Below are 15,016 nucleotides of genomic sequence, written 5' to 3'. Positions count from 1 at the left end.
CACGAAGCGTTCGTGCAGGTCGATCGAATACCACGGTTATGGAAGAGAGACAAAAGTGCAATGGAGGTGGGTCGGCAGCGAACAGGTTGAACAGTGGAATGTCAACACAGTTTAATCAGAATTGCCTTGAGTTCTATTCGTGAGTGAAATGGGTGTCAAACTTGTTTCATTTAGCTAGGAAAATAGGCAGTATTTATAACTTTAGGTACATGGCAGAATGTCACAGGAAAAGACTAATAAAAATTCAGAATAACATGGGGGCAAACGAGAGTGTTAGGAAACTCGTTTTTCTTTCAATCTGATGTGATAGTTGATATCTTATCCTCGTATTGTGTAGTTGTGCACTGGTGTTACGATATACCTGACATGGGGTTATCCACAAACGCCGGTGCCTCAGGCTACCAGGACCCTGGTAAGCCGCCAAGCTTTCGGTGGAGGTTCACTGGGGCTTCGCTGCCAGTACGTGTACGGACTCCTGCAAGGGAGGCCCTTGTAGAGGTTACACAAGCCTCGTGTTTTCCCCCACTCCCATTCCCCTACCAAGGATACATCTCCTTCCTGTTTTGAGCGATATGACTGTATATAAATTGCCCTATGTTGAAGAGGTTTTACATCTCTCAAGAAACAGTCTTTGACCTTTCTGAACAATTGACTTGGTTCCTTTCTCCTACCTGATTGACAGGCCTCTATCCTGACTTATAGAGTATCCTTACATCTGGGATGTTGATCCGATTGGTTCGATGTGTATCGCTTATCAACACGCTTAGTGCGGGGTATCGCATATCCACATGTTGAAAGCTCTATTATAGGAGAAGACTTAAGGTATAATAGGGGTTATCCAAGAAGAATAAAGAGAGATAACGCTATACTTATAAGCAGAAGTCATCTAGGATATAGATATCAGCGTTAGACTACCTAGTCAGAATAGAGGTTCCTTAGTTTCGTTACCTGACCTATATATAATATCCCTGAGTAGTGGATATACGTTAAACTATCTCAAGATCTTGATCCGTTACTAGCTTTGTGTAAAGATACTCTATAAGTCAGGATAGAGGCTTGTTAATCAGGTAGGAGAAAGAAACCAAGTCAATTGCTCCGAAAGGTCAAAGACTGTTTCTTAGGGAATAGAAAACCTCTCTAACATAGATCAATTTATATACAGTTATATCGCTCAAAACAGGAAGGAGATATATCCTTAGTAGGGGAATAGGAGCGGGACTAATATTGTGGTACAAGGGACGCATGAAACAGCGTCAAAAGTAGCCATTTTCGGCGTCGAATTTACTGTTACCTAGCATTGGGGTGTAAACCCGTTTCTCTAGTCTAGATATCAAGAGTCCAGTGTAGCTTTTCCCCACTAATCTAAAGACGGAATAGTCTATCGTGCGAAAGCACAAGTTGGCGTGCGATTAGCCTCAGCCTATTTATGAATCACTTTTCTCTTTTTCAACTCTACCGTAAAACAACATCTTGGTAAAACTACCATCCTTCACAACAAATCAACCCAATTCACGTCGACTCATCCACCGAGTACGGAGGCACATCCTGCCCCTTCTTCCAGAAATACTTTGCTCCAGTATGAGCCTCTGGAAGTCTCGATTGACCAGACAGACCATACATATTCTCCCTCAACGTTCCCCCCTTCACAGCATAATCCGACCAGAACAGACCCCGACGACGCAACTCCGGCAACAAAAGCTCGATAATATCATCAAAGGTATCCGGTAAACTGGCATAACTCAAGTTGAACCCATCCACATCACCAACGCTCACCCACCGCTCCAACTCATCCGCAACAGTCTTGACACTGCCAATAATCTTGACTCCATTTCCTCCGAGGACTAGGTAATCGGCAATGGTCCTCTTGTCCCATTTCAGGCCCTCGGTGCCGGGAACGGTGCTCGCCCAGTGATTCACCATGCTCCGAACGGCTGGTAGCTCGACGAAGCGGAAGTCTTGATCGTCGGCGTATGTGGAGAGATCGTAACCCGTCCAACCGCCGAATAGAGCCAATGCGCCCTCCCGATCACCGTATTTCTTGAATTCTTCGAACCTGGCCTGCGCGGCTTCGTCGGTCTCGGCCACGATCACCAATGCTCCCGCCACAACCTTGATGTCGTTCGGGTTCCGGCCTAATTCGGCAGCTTGTTGGCGGATACTGTCCACCGAGGGACGGACTAGCTCAGGTTTCTGTGCATGGAGGAAGACTGCTTCGGCGTGCTTGGCGGCGAAAGCTTTGCCAGCCGTTGATGTACCAGCCTGAAGCAGAAATGGTGTTCGCTGGGGACTCGGCTCACACAAATGCGGACCGGGGACTTGGAAGTATTTACCCTTGTGGTTGATCTGGCGTACACGAGCTGGGTCCGCATACTGCGCAGTCTTCCGAGAACCAGAACCATCATCTGCATCTGAGCCATTAAATGTCACAGCATCATCCCTCCAAGACCCCTCCCACAATTTATAAGTAACATCCAAATACTCATCCGCAATCCGATACCGCTCATCATGCTCAACCTGCGTATCAAGCCCGAAATTCCTCGCCGCAGAATCCAAATAACTCGTAACAATATTCCACCCAATCCGCCCCCCACTCAAATGATCCACCGTCGAGAACCGTCTTGCCAACGCATAAGGCGCATCATACGTCGTCGACGCCGTAACACCGAACCCAATACTCTCCGTCGCGGCCGCCATGGCGGGAACACTATACAACGGATCATTGATGGGGAATTGAGCTGCAGCGGGGATGGTAGGATCTAGATTCGCAGGTCCTTTGTAGACGTCGTACCCGCCGAGGACGTCGGCGAAGAAGATGGCGTGGAATTTTGCGGCTTCGAGTTTTTGGGCCAGTTTGATCCAGGTTTGGATGTTTTTGTAGCTTGAGCCTTGGTCGGTTGGGTAGCGGAATAGACCTGGGTTTAGATGGCTGGGGGAATGCATTGCGAAGGCATTGATGATGAGTTGTTTTTTGGTTGTTTCGGACATGGTGGCGGGGGTGGTGATGATGGAGAGAAGTATAGAGATAAGGAGGGATGAGAGAGGGAATTAAACGGAAGATTTTCTTATCTTCCGGAAATTTTTTCTTTTCTACATCTATTTTCGAGGGGTAATTATTCTAAATTTATTGTTCCTGGCCTGTCAACCCCGCAGGTCCCTCCTTGTGCAGATCTGGATGGCGTGCATGCTGGTGCAAGGCGTGCAGTTGGAGTCCGATGGCGTCAGCAGCACAACGGTGGGGTGGAACGCGAAGTGACTGATAGCATTGGAGAGCTATTATTTGTTGAATTGACAATACAATTGGTCTGTGGTCGGTATCCTCCTTGTTCCGTTTTACTATCCCTCGGCCGATAGACGCCAAGGTTGTGATTGACGATTTGAAGCTGTACTCCGTATTTGGAACGCGGGTGTGGGATAGAATGCTCTTGTTATTTCTCTCTCTCAATGAAGACCAAAGCCATCTAGGGAAATCTGAGTACTAAAATTCTGAGATGCTTATCTCCTAAACACTGTGGAGGATGTAGACACAACCTACGTAGAACACACTATATTCGTTACTAAGAAAGTTAGCATCAGAACCCCAAATAGGCAATAATATGGGATATGACCATGTTTCAGGTCAAACAATCACTCCCCCCTCCCTCCGATGGCCTAGTTGGTATCCACCATAAATTGGTGAACCGCAGATGTGCCCTGGAGGAAAGGGCAAACAAAGGAAGAAAAAATACTGGGCCAGTGTTGATGCTTCGAGCTCCACGGACGGTTGGGCACACCGCTAGGCTGGGGGGGGGGGGGGGGGGGGTTCATATTTTTCCAATAGATCTATCTAGAGGATATCTATATTTTATTTACCATAATTTTTTAATAACCCTTTTGACGGTGTTAGAGGGTTAAAAGGGGGTGCTGTATAGCACTGGTGTGGGATGGCGATGTTTGTCAATGTCCTTGGATGGCCATGGAGTAACAAGATGAAGTATATAGGGGAGAGCAAGGTTGAGGTTCGATTCACGGAGGTGGAGGATTTATTAATTTCGAATTTTGAATATTTTGGCCTGTGGGCAGTTGGTAATGGCTCGATATCAGTGCCTGATATACAGGCCTCACCTCACACTTAGCCCGTTGGTCTAACAGAATAACTTCATCTAGTCTCAGCATATGTTGAGGCTTCCTGCGCTAACACGCCCGAGTACCATAATTGAGATTTGCACTTGCAACTGAAATGTGACTAATAATGTTTTTTTAAATCCTCAGAGTAAAATTAAACATCCCACCACCCCTCCAAATGCGATCTCAAATCAATCTCCTCCGGCAACTTCAAATGAGGCGTCAAATTGGCATTCTCCGGCTCAAGTTCCCTCGACGTCCACCCATTCCCAAAGAACGCAAATCGATTCCCACTCCCATTAACATAGGTATACTCCCAATCCTCCCATCTCGGATCCCGACGAATATAATTAGCATGCGCCGCACTGCCAGGGAACAATCCATGAATACGAGCTCCGGGTTGACCACCATTATACCACGAACTGCAGTTGGCTGTCCACACCGTGCGCGGATAGAACGAGTCGCAATACTCGACAAAGTCATCCGCGGCCTGCTTTGTGGGAACGATGGATTTGATTCCCTGGCTGCGGAACTTGCGGATTACCTTTGCAATGTATGTTACCTGGTTTTCGACGCTGTTGGGAACGGTACCACTGTGACCGGAGGAGTAAGGTCCACCGAGCCAGAGGAGGTTGGGGAAGCCTGGAGTTGCAAAACCAAGGTAGGAATAGGGGAATCCGAAAAGACCGTCTTTCTTCCAGGCAGATTTGAGGTCGATGCCGTTGGCGATGATAGAGAACGGAGGGGCGTGGTCGACGTTTGCACCTGTTGAACAAATTGTCACATCGACTTTTCGTTCAACGCCGTCTTCCGTGATGATTCCATCTTCCGTGAACCGCTTGATACGTGTGCGGATGTAGCTGACATTATCCTTGGTGAGAGCCTCGAGATAGCCAGGTCCGGGAGTAGGGCGGCGACAGTTGGGTGGGAAATCCGGGAGAATCAAGTCTGCCAGCTCAGGCTTTTCTGCAATGCGCTTCAGCATCAATTCAGTCCATTTATCCTTCAACTCTTGATTTTCGGCCGTGTCTTTGAAAATAGCCCCAAAGCGCTGGAAGAATCCCCTCTCCACTTGCGTGCGGTATTCCAAGTATTTCTTGGGATCTTTGAAGGATTCTAGCTGCTCCTCGGAAAAGAGATTCGGCTCTAGTCGGCGTACACCAGTGTTCCCACTGCTGAAGGAGTCTGCAACCCAGGTGGGATTGCGAGCGTAGTGGTCGACGTGACTGGCAATGGGTTGGATGGATGGAAGTACTTGCAATCCAGAAGCGCCGTTTCCGATCAGGGCGATTCGCTTTCCTTTCAAGTCGATATTGTGATTCCAGTTGGAGGAGTGGAAGAGTGGGCCTTTGAAGTCTTGGATTCCTTCGTAACCGGGAAGCTTCCAAGCATTGAAGTGTCCGATAGCGTTGATGACAATATCTACCTTTTCCTCGTAGATCTGAAATAATTGTTAATCGTTCCTGCTGGGCATAGAACAGAAACGGGATGTAGAAGAGGGAGGCTACCTTATCTGAGCCATCGACATGCTTGATGGTGACTTTCCACTTTCCTTCTTCGGCAATCCATTCTGCTTTCTGTACTTGTTGCTGTTGACGCAGATATTGGTAAACGTTGTACTTTCGCGCTACGCCTTGCCAGTAATCTCTAATTTCTGCACCCTGGGCAAACTCTTCTGTCCACTGCGTGTTGGGTGAAAAGACTGATTGATATGCGTGGGCGGGAATATCGCATCTCACACCAGGATACGTATTCTCGAACCTGTTGCTCGGCTGTTAGAGTCTAATTCACTATGAAGAGCATAATGCACGCGGCCACACTCTTGGGAGAGTATGGATTTGATCGTTTCCAACATGCAAAAAAGGCGAAGACGGCTTACCATGTACCTCCCTGATGGAAAAAAATTAGTATTCTCACATATTTATTGAGTTAAGAGGATATATGAACATACCACGTCCGCGTTCTTATCCCAGATGCGAAGATCCAGACCAGGCAGCTTGGCAGGGAGTAGTATACCAGCAGTGATTCCAGAGAGACCAGCACCGATGATGCCCACCTTAATGGGTCTTACTTGATCAACAGGGTGCTCTTCCAGCTCAAATCGAGTTTTGGGCGATGCCCCATTGGATTTTATCTCATCGACTGTACTCTCAATCGTCACTGAAGGACCTTTGAATGGCTCCGTCGTCTGCGTGATGTAGGTATTTTGCGGTATAGTCGCAATCTCGGGACTCTCCAGAAGTGCCATGATGAGTTATTTGGAAATATATTCTTGTTGACCTCTTGAAACTCAAAGAATATTGTAGATAGAGCTAACGTATCTCAAATTGGGATTGCTAGGATTAATGTATGGTTCGACCCCTCGCCGTATTCTGCACGCCATCTGGAATATTTCACACGCCACCCGAATCATCATCCAAGCAGGTAACCAGAATAGTTAATGAGTTGGAATCATCGCAAGAAAGCCGATGGGTGCGCCCATGCTGCGATATGAAGTCGTTTGATTTGGTGTTGCTAACATCATTGCCGAGAGCGATGGCGTCAGGGATTTGGAGATGTATCTTGTGTCAACAACACCATCAACCCCACTGTAATCGCCATTGTGGGGTAACGGCGTTACTATTACTCTTTTTGAAGGGTGGAGGTCTTGATATAATATTGCGCGACTGAAACTGCTCTTGGCATATTGGGCTGATAAGCCAACCATACTGTATCCGATTTGCCGGGTCGAGGCTGGTCTCTCGGCCGACTCAGAGGAACTTCAATTCAATTTGGAGAGACTCATGGAGACAAAGTGCAAAATGAATATTGAATATTTTGTCATTGATGTGATTACGGAATGTTTCCATTCCATCTATCTTGTGTGAACATAAATAACTCTGTGCCCGCATAGGTCACATAGTGCTTATGAGAATTGTGATACCCCATAAACTTTCCACACTTTGGGTGATAGGCTTTAAATGGACAACCTGCATTAATATGATAGGATTGATAACTGGAGACTCTATAACTATCCTATTGTAATTCCATTAATGAGTCTTCTCTATGTAGATTCTCGTTCTACGGCAGATCGGACCGATCCTCAGGTATAACCAAAGACACGATAAATTGCGATTCATATTCCATCAATAGGAGACCCGAATAAATGACATTCAAAATAAGCTATCCAGCAATCTTCAATAGAAGTTCTTACTTCCAGGTGTTATATGATTCGAATACGAAGCTGTTGCAACAGCACGGCGGGCGGAACAGCGCTGGCCTCGGCGTACTTCGGCGACACTACAGCCTTGCCGCCCATGACTCACGACGAACAACTACTCTGAACAACTCAGTTTTCATGGCGACCTGAACAGACCATCTCAACACTCATAAGTTATCTTTGAATCCGGTTACTGCCATCTTGCGGAGATCTCAAAAGCTTCAGTCAATCGCTCGTTGGAATTTTCCACCATGTCCTTTGCCCCACCAACAACCGCCACTGCCCCTCGAACATGGACAAGGCCAGACAGCGAATTCTTCATCTCAACCAACCCATCCCTGCTATCAGTCAAGGCAGTCAATGAAGCCTTTGGACAAGAATGGCTCTACTGGGGCACACCATTCCCCGAAGAAGTGATGCACGACATGCTCCACGGCGCCATGAGTTTCGGCGTCTACAAGACCATCCAGCCCCAGCCCGAGGGTGAACCATTCACTCCCTCTACAGAGACTACAGAGCAAATTGGACTTGCACGGATGGTGACAGATGGCACCACCTTTGGATATCTTTCAGACGTCTACGTGCTTCCAGAATACCAAGGCCATGGACTCGGGAGATGGCTTATGAGCTGCATCTCGGAAGTGTTTTCTAAAGAGAACATGCCATATCTACGCCGTATCATGCTTTTGACGGGTGATAAGCGAATTCAGGGTTGGTATGCTAAGGTATTTGGTATGGAGGTGATTGCACACGAGCATCGACCGGATATTGGGCAGGACTTGGTCTTTATGTGTGCTCGTCCGAATGCGAAGTCTTGAGTATCAGAATCGAAATGATCGAGTATAACAGTTGCATTCCTTGATCTGTACTTAGCCAGTCTCTCCACTCATTCTTATCAATATTATAGATAGATCTCGTACGTTCTATCTGCATCTCCTGGTGCCGTGTTCTCTAGAAGGAGGTGGTCGTGTATGTACTGCGCAATCCGAAGGACCGACGAGACGAATGTTTGCCCTCTCCCTCTCTGGCCAGAAATTTCCTGTTTCGGAAGGACCTGCTTGCTGAAGCTGTTTGATATCCAAATTCTCCTCTTCTCTTCTGTTCTCTTCTTCTCCTCCTTCCTTCTCCTCCCATCTCTCTCCATCACCCTCCGACCTCTCCATGTCCATTTTCATCCCCATTTTCATCCCACCCACAAATATTCCACCATATCAGGCCTTAATGGCATCGCTTCTCACCTCAAGAATACTTTTGTCCCATAGGCCTCAATTTTCTATCCTTTATCATGCCTTTTTCATGGTTCCGTGAGACCAGGAATCGCACCGACGTGGTCGATGACCTCCAGGCCCGGACTCGGCAGCTTTCCCTCGCCCATCCCCCCCGATCTTTGGCTCATACATATTCTCCTATGTCCTCGCACACGAAATCCCTTGCGAAGATTTACTGGTCGGGAAGCCTCACCACGCCGCGAAGTCTCTCCTCAGGGTGAGGCTGCGCAGCAGGGCGAATCCGCGCCGAAGGATGAATCCTCACAGTCTCACGATACGTCTGAGAAAGAGTAAGTCTTACCCCGATAACCACTATGATGGTGTGTCTGTTGACTGACTCCATCCCAGGTCAACCAACTGGTTTCCTCACCGTTTGTCGACATGGCCTTTGCCACCTGAGGAAAAGACATCCCCTTCGCCATGCAAAGCCTGCGGCTCCCACATGGTTAGTTTCGTATCATGCTTGCCCTGTTTGACATTCACGCTAACTCGTTCTATCTCAGACCATACACATCTCCATTCATATGATGGGAGTGCTAACATGAGCATACCAAATATCAACTTTCTTGTCCTATCTCATTCACTGGCTTTCTTCTCATCAAGAAGCCCGTACACTTTGCTTATTCGAACCCCGAGATCACGTCCATTTATAGATATGAAGTCTCATCTCAAAAACCGCGAGAACTCACTGTTCACATGTTTTATCCTCATCTCACTAGCCCATGCGCCTTGTGTCTGCCTCACTATTCACATATGTCATGCTCACTTCAACATTTTCAAGATTGTCAATCAAGTCTTTCATTTCGTCCAACTGAGATGGTCATGATACCTTTCCGAGCTTCATCCTCTGTGCAGCAGCCAGCCACCGGGCAGGGCATTGGACATGCAATCCATACGTCCAAACACTCTACAGTGTTTACTGTTGTGACCCGGGAAGGCGGAGGATTTACTAGGAGCGGTGTGGAGGCACAAGCCGCAGGGAGGAGCCCAGGGTGAAGAAGCATCGTGCAAATATGGCCGACAACGTGGCGAAGAAGCGCCAACCAACATCCCCTCGACTTTACTTCCCTCTCTTCCTTCCTCCCTCCATCATCAAAATGCTGGATTGTTGACAGGATCCATGTGAGTTCCCAGATAACAGAATTTCTTACAACTAGTGGTGCGTGATCTGACCAGGCTCTTAGGAGCAGGCGTTTTTTACCATGAAGCCAACTCTCCGCACTTCAACGAGCATCATCGAAGCTCTGCATACGTGATTACCATCATTACCTTCCATCCGGGTACCATCTATGGTCGCATTGACCATCATTTCTCCTTGCTTTTCCTTTCAAGTCTACGGCCTGGATGATTAGATCCGAGCTGTGAGTCTTTGGCATAAATCACCTGTTCATTTCATCATCTATTGCTCATTTCATCCCCAAATAAAATCTTGGCAAACAAAACTGATTTCATATCACTCCTAAGACCGAACTTTGTAGACTAAGCCTTCACCAGGGCAGCTGCAAAGGAGTAGGCAAGTCTTTGCCAAGTACACTCTCCGCCGTACCAATGTCCCTTCACGAAATAATTAGCATATCCTTCCAGTATACAGGTAGACCAACTTACCTCGGTCCTCTCGGCGCCCAGTACTCGCCAGTCTTGCTGATATCGAAGGTCTCAACAAAAGAGACTAGCGACTGAGCAGCTTCATCAGGCGTCACGGCTGTTCCAATAATCAATATCAGCTCTCTCAATCCCTGTAAGGAAGCAGCTGTTGCAGGGGTATACTAACCACCCCCATCATCCCAATACTTATCAAACCCAACACCCTTGGTCATCTCCGTCCTCATAAAACCCGGATGAACCAACCCCACCGCAATCCCCTTCGGCTTAAGATCCAAACTCAACAATTTCCCAACCATATTCGACGCCGCTTTACTAGCATGATGGCCATAATTGCCACCACCTTCCTTCTCATGTCGAAGCGTAATACTACCACTCTCACTACTGACGATGATCACCTTGCTGCCTTTATCCAAGAACCCCGCTTTAACCAGATGATGCACGATAAAAACCGGGCTGATAGCGGATATGGTGTACATTTTGGCTTCTTTCTCCCAGTCGGGATTGTCGAAGGTTTCGAAGCCAAAGTACCCCGCTGTGATGATGACGGTTGAGAGTTTGGTGGATGCGGGGATCTGGGAGACTATGTTCTGGCCTACATCGGATGCGGATACGTCGATTCCTGTAAGCCAGGTTATTTTGGACTGCGAAGAGGGCGGAGAGGAGGATCGCGAGGTTCCGAAGACGTGGTTGGAAGGGTTCTTCGAGTAGAGGTTGGCTAGGGAAGCTCCTAGCCCTCGAGTGGCGCCCACGATGAGAATTTTGGTGCTCATGCTGGAGGGTTATGTGGTCTTTTCTGATATTGCAGTGCTTGGAGGATATGTAGGGTTGAACAGATTACTCAAATATTGAATGGATGTCATGCGATGATATTATCATCTTAAGAGAAGCGTCTGACGCAAGAGCGATGACGTAATAGCACGGAATGAATGCCGCAATACGACAAGGAAATATGGAGTACAGTAATCGAAGTATATGAACGAGCTACGTAGTATACGGTGATAAGGTAATACTAACTTGCTAACAATATCCTGGCCCAGATCCTTCAATGGTCGTTGAATGGCAGATAAACAATAAGTGTATCAACACAGGTGTATAAACGTGGAGATCTAATTGGGTTGCCTGGGTCGTGGCTAAGTGATTATCCTCCGAAAATAGAAACTCGTTTAAGCTCCAGTGGTCAACCGGGGCGATCATATATTAAAATACAAAGTGGTCGGAATATCTAAAGTAGTGTTGACAATCGACACTTCAGAGATCATCAATAGCTTCAATCTCCTAATCTCACTGTTTTCACATGATTCATCGTATGAGCTCCATATCCTTGGCTCGTCATCTGCTTTTGAGACCGATCATCCGAGACAACCTCCACTTCAACCAGTCCCCCGCCCAACCGGCCATGTAGAACTAGAACTCGCATTACAATCCTAGGAAAGAATGTCTCGTAGCCTTTGGGGGCCAATTCGGAAAATAAGACTCAGTCTTGAGACCTGAGACACACTCTTTTCCCCCCGGATTGTTCACCTACTAGACTGTACTCGTTCCAAATTCCAGTCTGGTGCTCTTCTTGTAGCGCTTAGTCAGATCTTAAGAGAAGCTGGCCCTTGGCCAACATTTTTTTGAAGATCAAACTTGTTTCTCACTCGACCTCGCTCCCTTGCATGGCCTCGCCGGAGCTGGACATTCTATGTGGTCGCCAGCCCAAGCATGACCGGCTTCTCCAAAATACTGCCAACAGTGCACAAGTTTCGAGCTGCGCTTGCCCGGAGGAAGGAGTCCAAGGATCGATTACACCAGTAAGTGGCTGCTATCGACTTCATCCTGTACTTACAGTGCTACGGGACTACAAAGCTTTTCTTCTGATCAGTTGCTAATCATTATCGTCTCACTGGTGATAGACTCAATCATGCCGATCCTCCCCCTCCTCCATCCCCGTGGGGCCTCCCAGTCGAGATTCAAATCCAAATCTTTGGCTACTGCGGAAGCCCCGATTTCTACAACTTGAAGCTGGTCTGCAAGGCCTTTAATGCGCTCTTGTCCTCCAACGAACACGAGATCGTCCGCCAATACCTTCGTCAACGCCGTCATGGTACCCTACCTTCCCCGATCGACAATGAGCGAACCTATACCCGCAATCCCGAGGATGATGTCGTACTCCTGTCGGACCTGTTCCCACCCTCCAAGAGCGCCAGGGGAGGTCACCTCTACACCTTCAGATATCTCCATGGCCTACGGTCAAGGCAGAAGCAATGCTCAATGCTATGCTACTACCTCGCAGACCGGGTTATGGAGCGGTTTGTACAGGCAGAGCCTATCTTCCTCCGATCCTCGTTTCCCACACGAAAGGCCGAGCGAACCGCACTGGTAAAGAGAGGCAAGGCGAGCATATGGTTCCACCTGGCACCGCTCATGTAAGTTTGCGACTCGAGCCATTGAAGCGCATCACGAGTATTCGGTCTCTTTCTGAACCGCATACAGGTACTACACATTATACTTCCTCCAGTCCTACGCCTCCGCCAGGCGAGAACATACAAACATGCTCCTCCGCGAACACGAGGCCGGACGCCTCTCAGTTCCGATCTCGATCGAAACACGCCGACGCATGTACCGAGACTTGCAAACCCGAATCCTCCAAGCGCCCCCCTTCAGTAATACCGCCGCGCTGGTTGCGACACACCACTGCATGCACCTGCTCGTCTCATACATCCGATACACAATGGCGCCGGAGGCGGAAATAGACGATTCATGGATCAGCTCCCTCCTCACGGTTTCCCCCTTTACTCGAATAGTCGAGTTCTTCTCCGCTGAGATCGGTGATGGGGGTAACCAGCGCGTGCAGCGGAAGGACTTTATGTATAATTTCTACCGCGACATGACGGCCCATGAGAAAGATCGCATGAATTCGGTGATCTTTGGGCGGGCGTCGGAACGGAATTCGCATAGTTCTGTGCGAGATTTGTGGTTTGATGCTGCTTCGAGAGAATTGGAGTCGAGACAGGCTATGCCGCATGATGTGGAGACTGTTTGGACATGGAATGGGATTCCCATTTTATTTGGATGCCAGGATTGCAGGCCGACTTCGGGTTGGCGGGCATGATGGTCAAATGTTGATGTTGCATTTTTTTGAGCGTTGTGGCGTTGGGTAGACGATTAGCAATACATTAGAGCATCCGGAGTTTATTATCTATCATTAAATATGCTGAATACATATCCTATTTATCTTTCTCATTGACCTCTATAATTCATTCGCTGATTGCGTTGTATATTGACTGTTTGTTTTGTTTGCAACAGAGGCGCGTCGCCAAATATCAACCGCGACAACGACAACCCAAAAGCCAAGCCCTCTATAACTTAACAACTCAAATTAAAAGATGGAGCAAGCTTCACGGTGGCAACTCTTCAACACTTCATGGACACTCCACCGTCTCTCCCCGCTCCACCATGCCAAAGACTTTGAAACTCTCCTCAACAACGAAACCGCCTTAAAAGCATACGCCACGCGATTACGCGACCAACTTACCGGCGATGTCCTCGCAGGCCTGCATTCCGCCGCCACCATCGCAGAAGATGACTCTCTCTCCAAAACAGGCGCACTCCAAGACTGTCGATGGGAGTTTTTCGCGACAGAGCCGTCGGCGGGGAATAACCCGCGCTCTACCACTTCATCATTCCCGGGTATTCTAGTGACGCTGGAATACGAGAATATCACCTACAAAGGAGCACTCTTATCTGAAGTGGACTCGAATCTTCAACCGCGGACGGGTGTTACAGCTCTACCTTTACTGTTGACTAAATTCCCCAACGCGCTGCGTCAAACATTCATCACATTTTTGACGTCCAATTTTGATACGTATGTCTCGAATCTGCGACTTTCGTCGACCTTTTTGTGTGCTGGGTTGGAGGGGTTTGTTGCGGGGTTGGAGGGTGTGGTTGTTGAAGATGTGATTAAGGAGTTACAGCTTACGCTGGCTTTTTCACCGTCTGTTGCGCCGGCGTTAAGGAATGTTAATGTTGGGATCCCTCGTGGGTCGTTGGTTGGGTTTCTTCGTGAGGAGAAGGGGACTTTAAAGGGGAAGGGGAAGAGTATCCAGCGGAAAAATCGGGTTCCTTTGATCGCAAATCTGACTGCTTATTTGGAGACGCATCTGGCGATGAATGTGGATCTGGATGGGTCGCGCCAGGATAAGGTTGCTAGGCAGCATGTTCGACTCTCGAAGGTTGCTTGTGCGGCGTTTGTGCTGGGAAGTGAAGGGCGGATGAAGCTTGTTGTGGATGACAGGAGAGCTGGGGAGGGCGACGAGGACGAAGAGCAGGAAGCTCCTTCTTTACGGGCGAGTGAGACGTTGCTTCGTGCTGTGATTCGGAGGGCTATGATTGGCGATCAAGTGACTACATGAGTCTTTGATTTGCTTCGAATGACAGAATATCAGCTTTGACGGGCAGGTCCGGCCATGGATCGGACAGCCTGTCCAATACTATTTTTCTTGCGCTAACAGCAGCATGAGGATCGGTGATCGTGGCTCGCTGTGACAGCAACTTCCTATGCCCAGCAGCCCTCCACAGTCGATGCTACCTGTGGAGATGTTCCTACAGCCAACTCGAGCCGAATCTTTCGAGCAATCACCGTCATCGCGACTCAGAGCCAACACAAACGGAGATCCGGGTTATCTAGAGACAATGCGTCTGGTTGCGCAATAAGCAAGCCTGGAAACGCCTTGTGGCACTCATCAATTCTGGGTCAATTTGTCTATAGACAGAAGGCCAGAGCAAGACCAGATCATGCGACTGGACCAGATGTAGACCCAGAAACACACAAAGAGCACAATAGTCAAACAGAATCGCTCAC

General features: G+C 48.2%; 7 protein-coding genes across 7 annotated transcripts; 3 read left to right on the top strand and 4 right to left on the bottom strand.

The window, feature by feature from the left end:
- Positions 1–1,509: 1,509 nt before the first annotated feature.
- N7473_007156 (LLM class flavin-dependent oxidoreductase) lies at positions 1,510–2,985 on the bottom strand (the record flags this gene model as incomplete). The annotated part of the gene is made up of 1 exon (XM_057153096.1): positions 1,510–2,985. One exon carries the CDS (start codon positions 2,983–2,985, stop codon positions 1,510–1,512), a length of 1,476 nt encoding a protein of 491 aa, XP_057007434.1.
- Positions 2,986–4,255: 1,270 nt separating this feature from the next.
- On the bottom strand, positions 4,256–6,349 carry N7473_007155 (flavin-containing monooxygenase; the record flags this gene model as incomplete). The annotated part of the gene is made up of 3 exons (XM_057153095.1): positions 4,256–5,542; positions 5,610–5,873; positions 6,053–6,349. The coding sequence occupies 3 exons, from the start codon at positions 6,347–6,349 to the stop codon at positions 4,256–4,258; spliced, it is 1,848 nt and encodes a 615-aa protein (XP_057007433.1).
- A 1,202-nt stretch (positions 6,350–7,551) lies between these two features.
- On the top strand, positions 7,552–8,118 carry N7473_007154 (GNAT family N-acetyltransferase; the record flags this gene model as incomplete). The annotated part of the gene is made up of 1 exon (XM_057153094.1): positions 7,552–8,118. The coding sequence occupies one exon, from the start codon at positions 7,552–7,554 to the stop codon at positions 8,116–8,118; it is 567 nt and encodes a 188-aa protein (XP_057007432.1).
- A 622-nt stretch (positions 8,119–8,740) lies between these two features.
- N7473_007153 (uncharacterized protein) lies at positions 8,741–9,012 on the bottom strand (the record flags this gene model as incomplete). Its single annotated transcript, XM_057153093.1, has 3 exons — positions 8,741–8,848; positions 8,870–8,894; positions 8,939–9,012. The coding sequence occupies 3 exons, from the start codon at positions 9,010–9,012 to the stop codon at positions 8,741–8,743; spliced, it is 207 nt and encodes a 68-aa protein (XP_057007431.1).
- Positions 9,013–10,055: 1,043 nt separating this feature from the next.
- On the bottom strand, positions 10,056–10,943 carry N7473_007152 (oxidoreductase, short chain dehydrogenase/reductase family superfamily; the record flags this gene model as incomplete). Its single annotated transcript, XM_057153092.1, has 3 exons — positions 10,056–10,122; positions 10,174–10,270; positions 10,340–10,943. 3 exons carry the CDS (start codon positions 10,941–10,943, stop codon positions 10,056–10,058), a joined length of 768 nt encoding a protein of 255 aa, XP_057007430.1.
- Positions 10,944–11,877: 934 nt separating this feature from the next.
- On the top strand, positions 11,878–13,267 carry N7473_007151 (F-box protein; the record flags this gene model as incomplete). The annotated part of the gene is made up of 3 exons (XM_057153091.1): positions 11,878–11,966; positions 12,069–12,581; positions 12,649–13,267. 3 exons carry the CDS (start codon positions 11,878–11,880, stop codon positions 13,265–13,267), a joined length of 1,221 nt encoding a protein of 406 aa, XP_057007429.1.
- A 274-nt stretch (positions 13,268–13,541) lies between these two features.
- Positions 13,542–14,567, top strand: N7473_007150 (uncharacterized protein; the record flags this gene model as incomplete). The annotated part of the gene is made up of 1 exon (XM_057153090.1): positions 13,542–14,567. One exon carries the CDS (start codon positions 13,542–13,544, stop codon positions 14,565–14,567), a length of 1,026 nt encoding a protein of 341 aa, XP_057007428.1.
- Positions 14,568–15,016: the final 449 nt, after the last annotated feature.

The sequence above is a fragment of the Penicillium subrubescens genome, assembly GCF_028828155.1.
Source record: "Penicillium subrubescens strain IBT 31985 chromosome Unknown utg000005l_segment0_segment0, whole genome shotgun sequence".
In the NCBI taxonomy this organism is placed as follows: Eukaryota; Fungi; Ascomycota; class Eurotiomycetes; order Eurotiales; family Aspergillaceae; genus Penicillium; species Penicillium subrubescens.
Note: the sequence above shows the minus strand (reverse complement) of the source record. Positions and strands in the feature narration are given on the sequence as shown.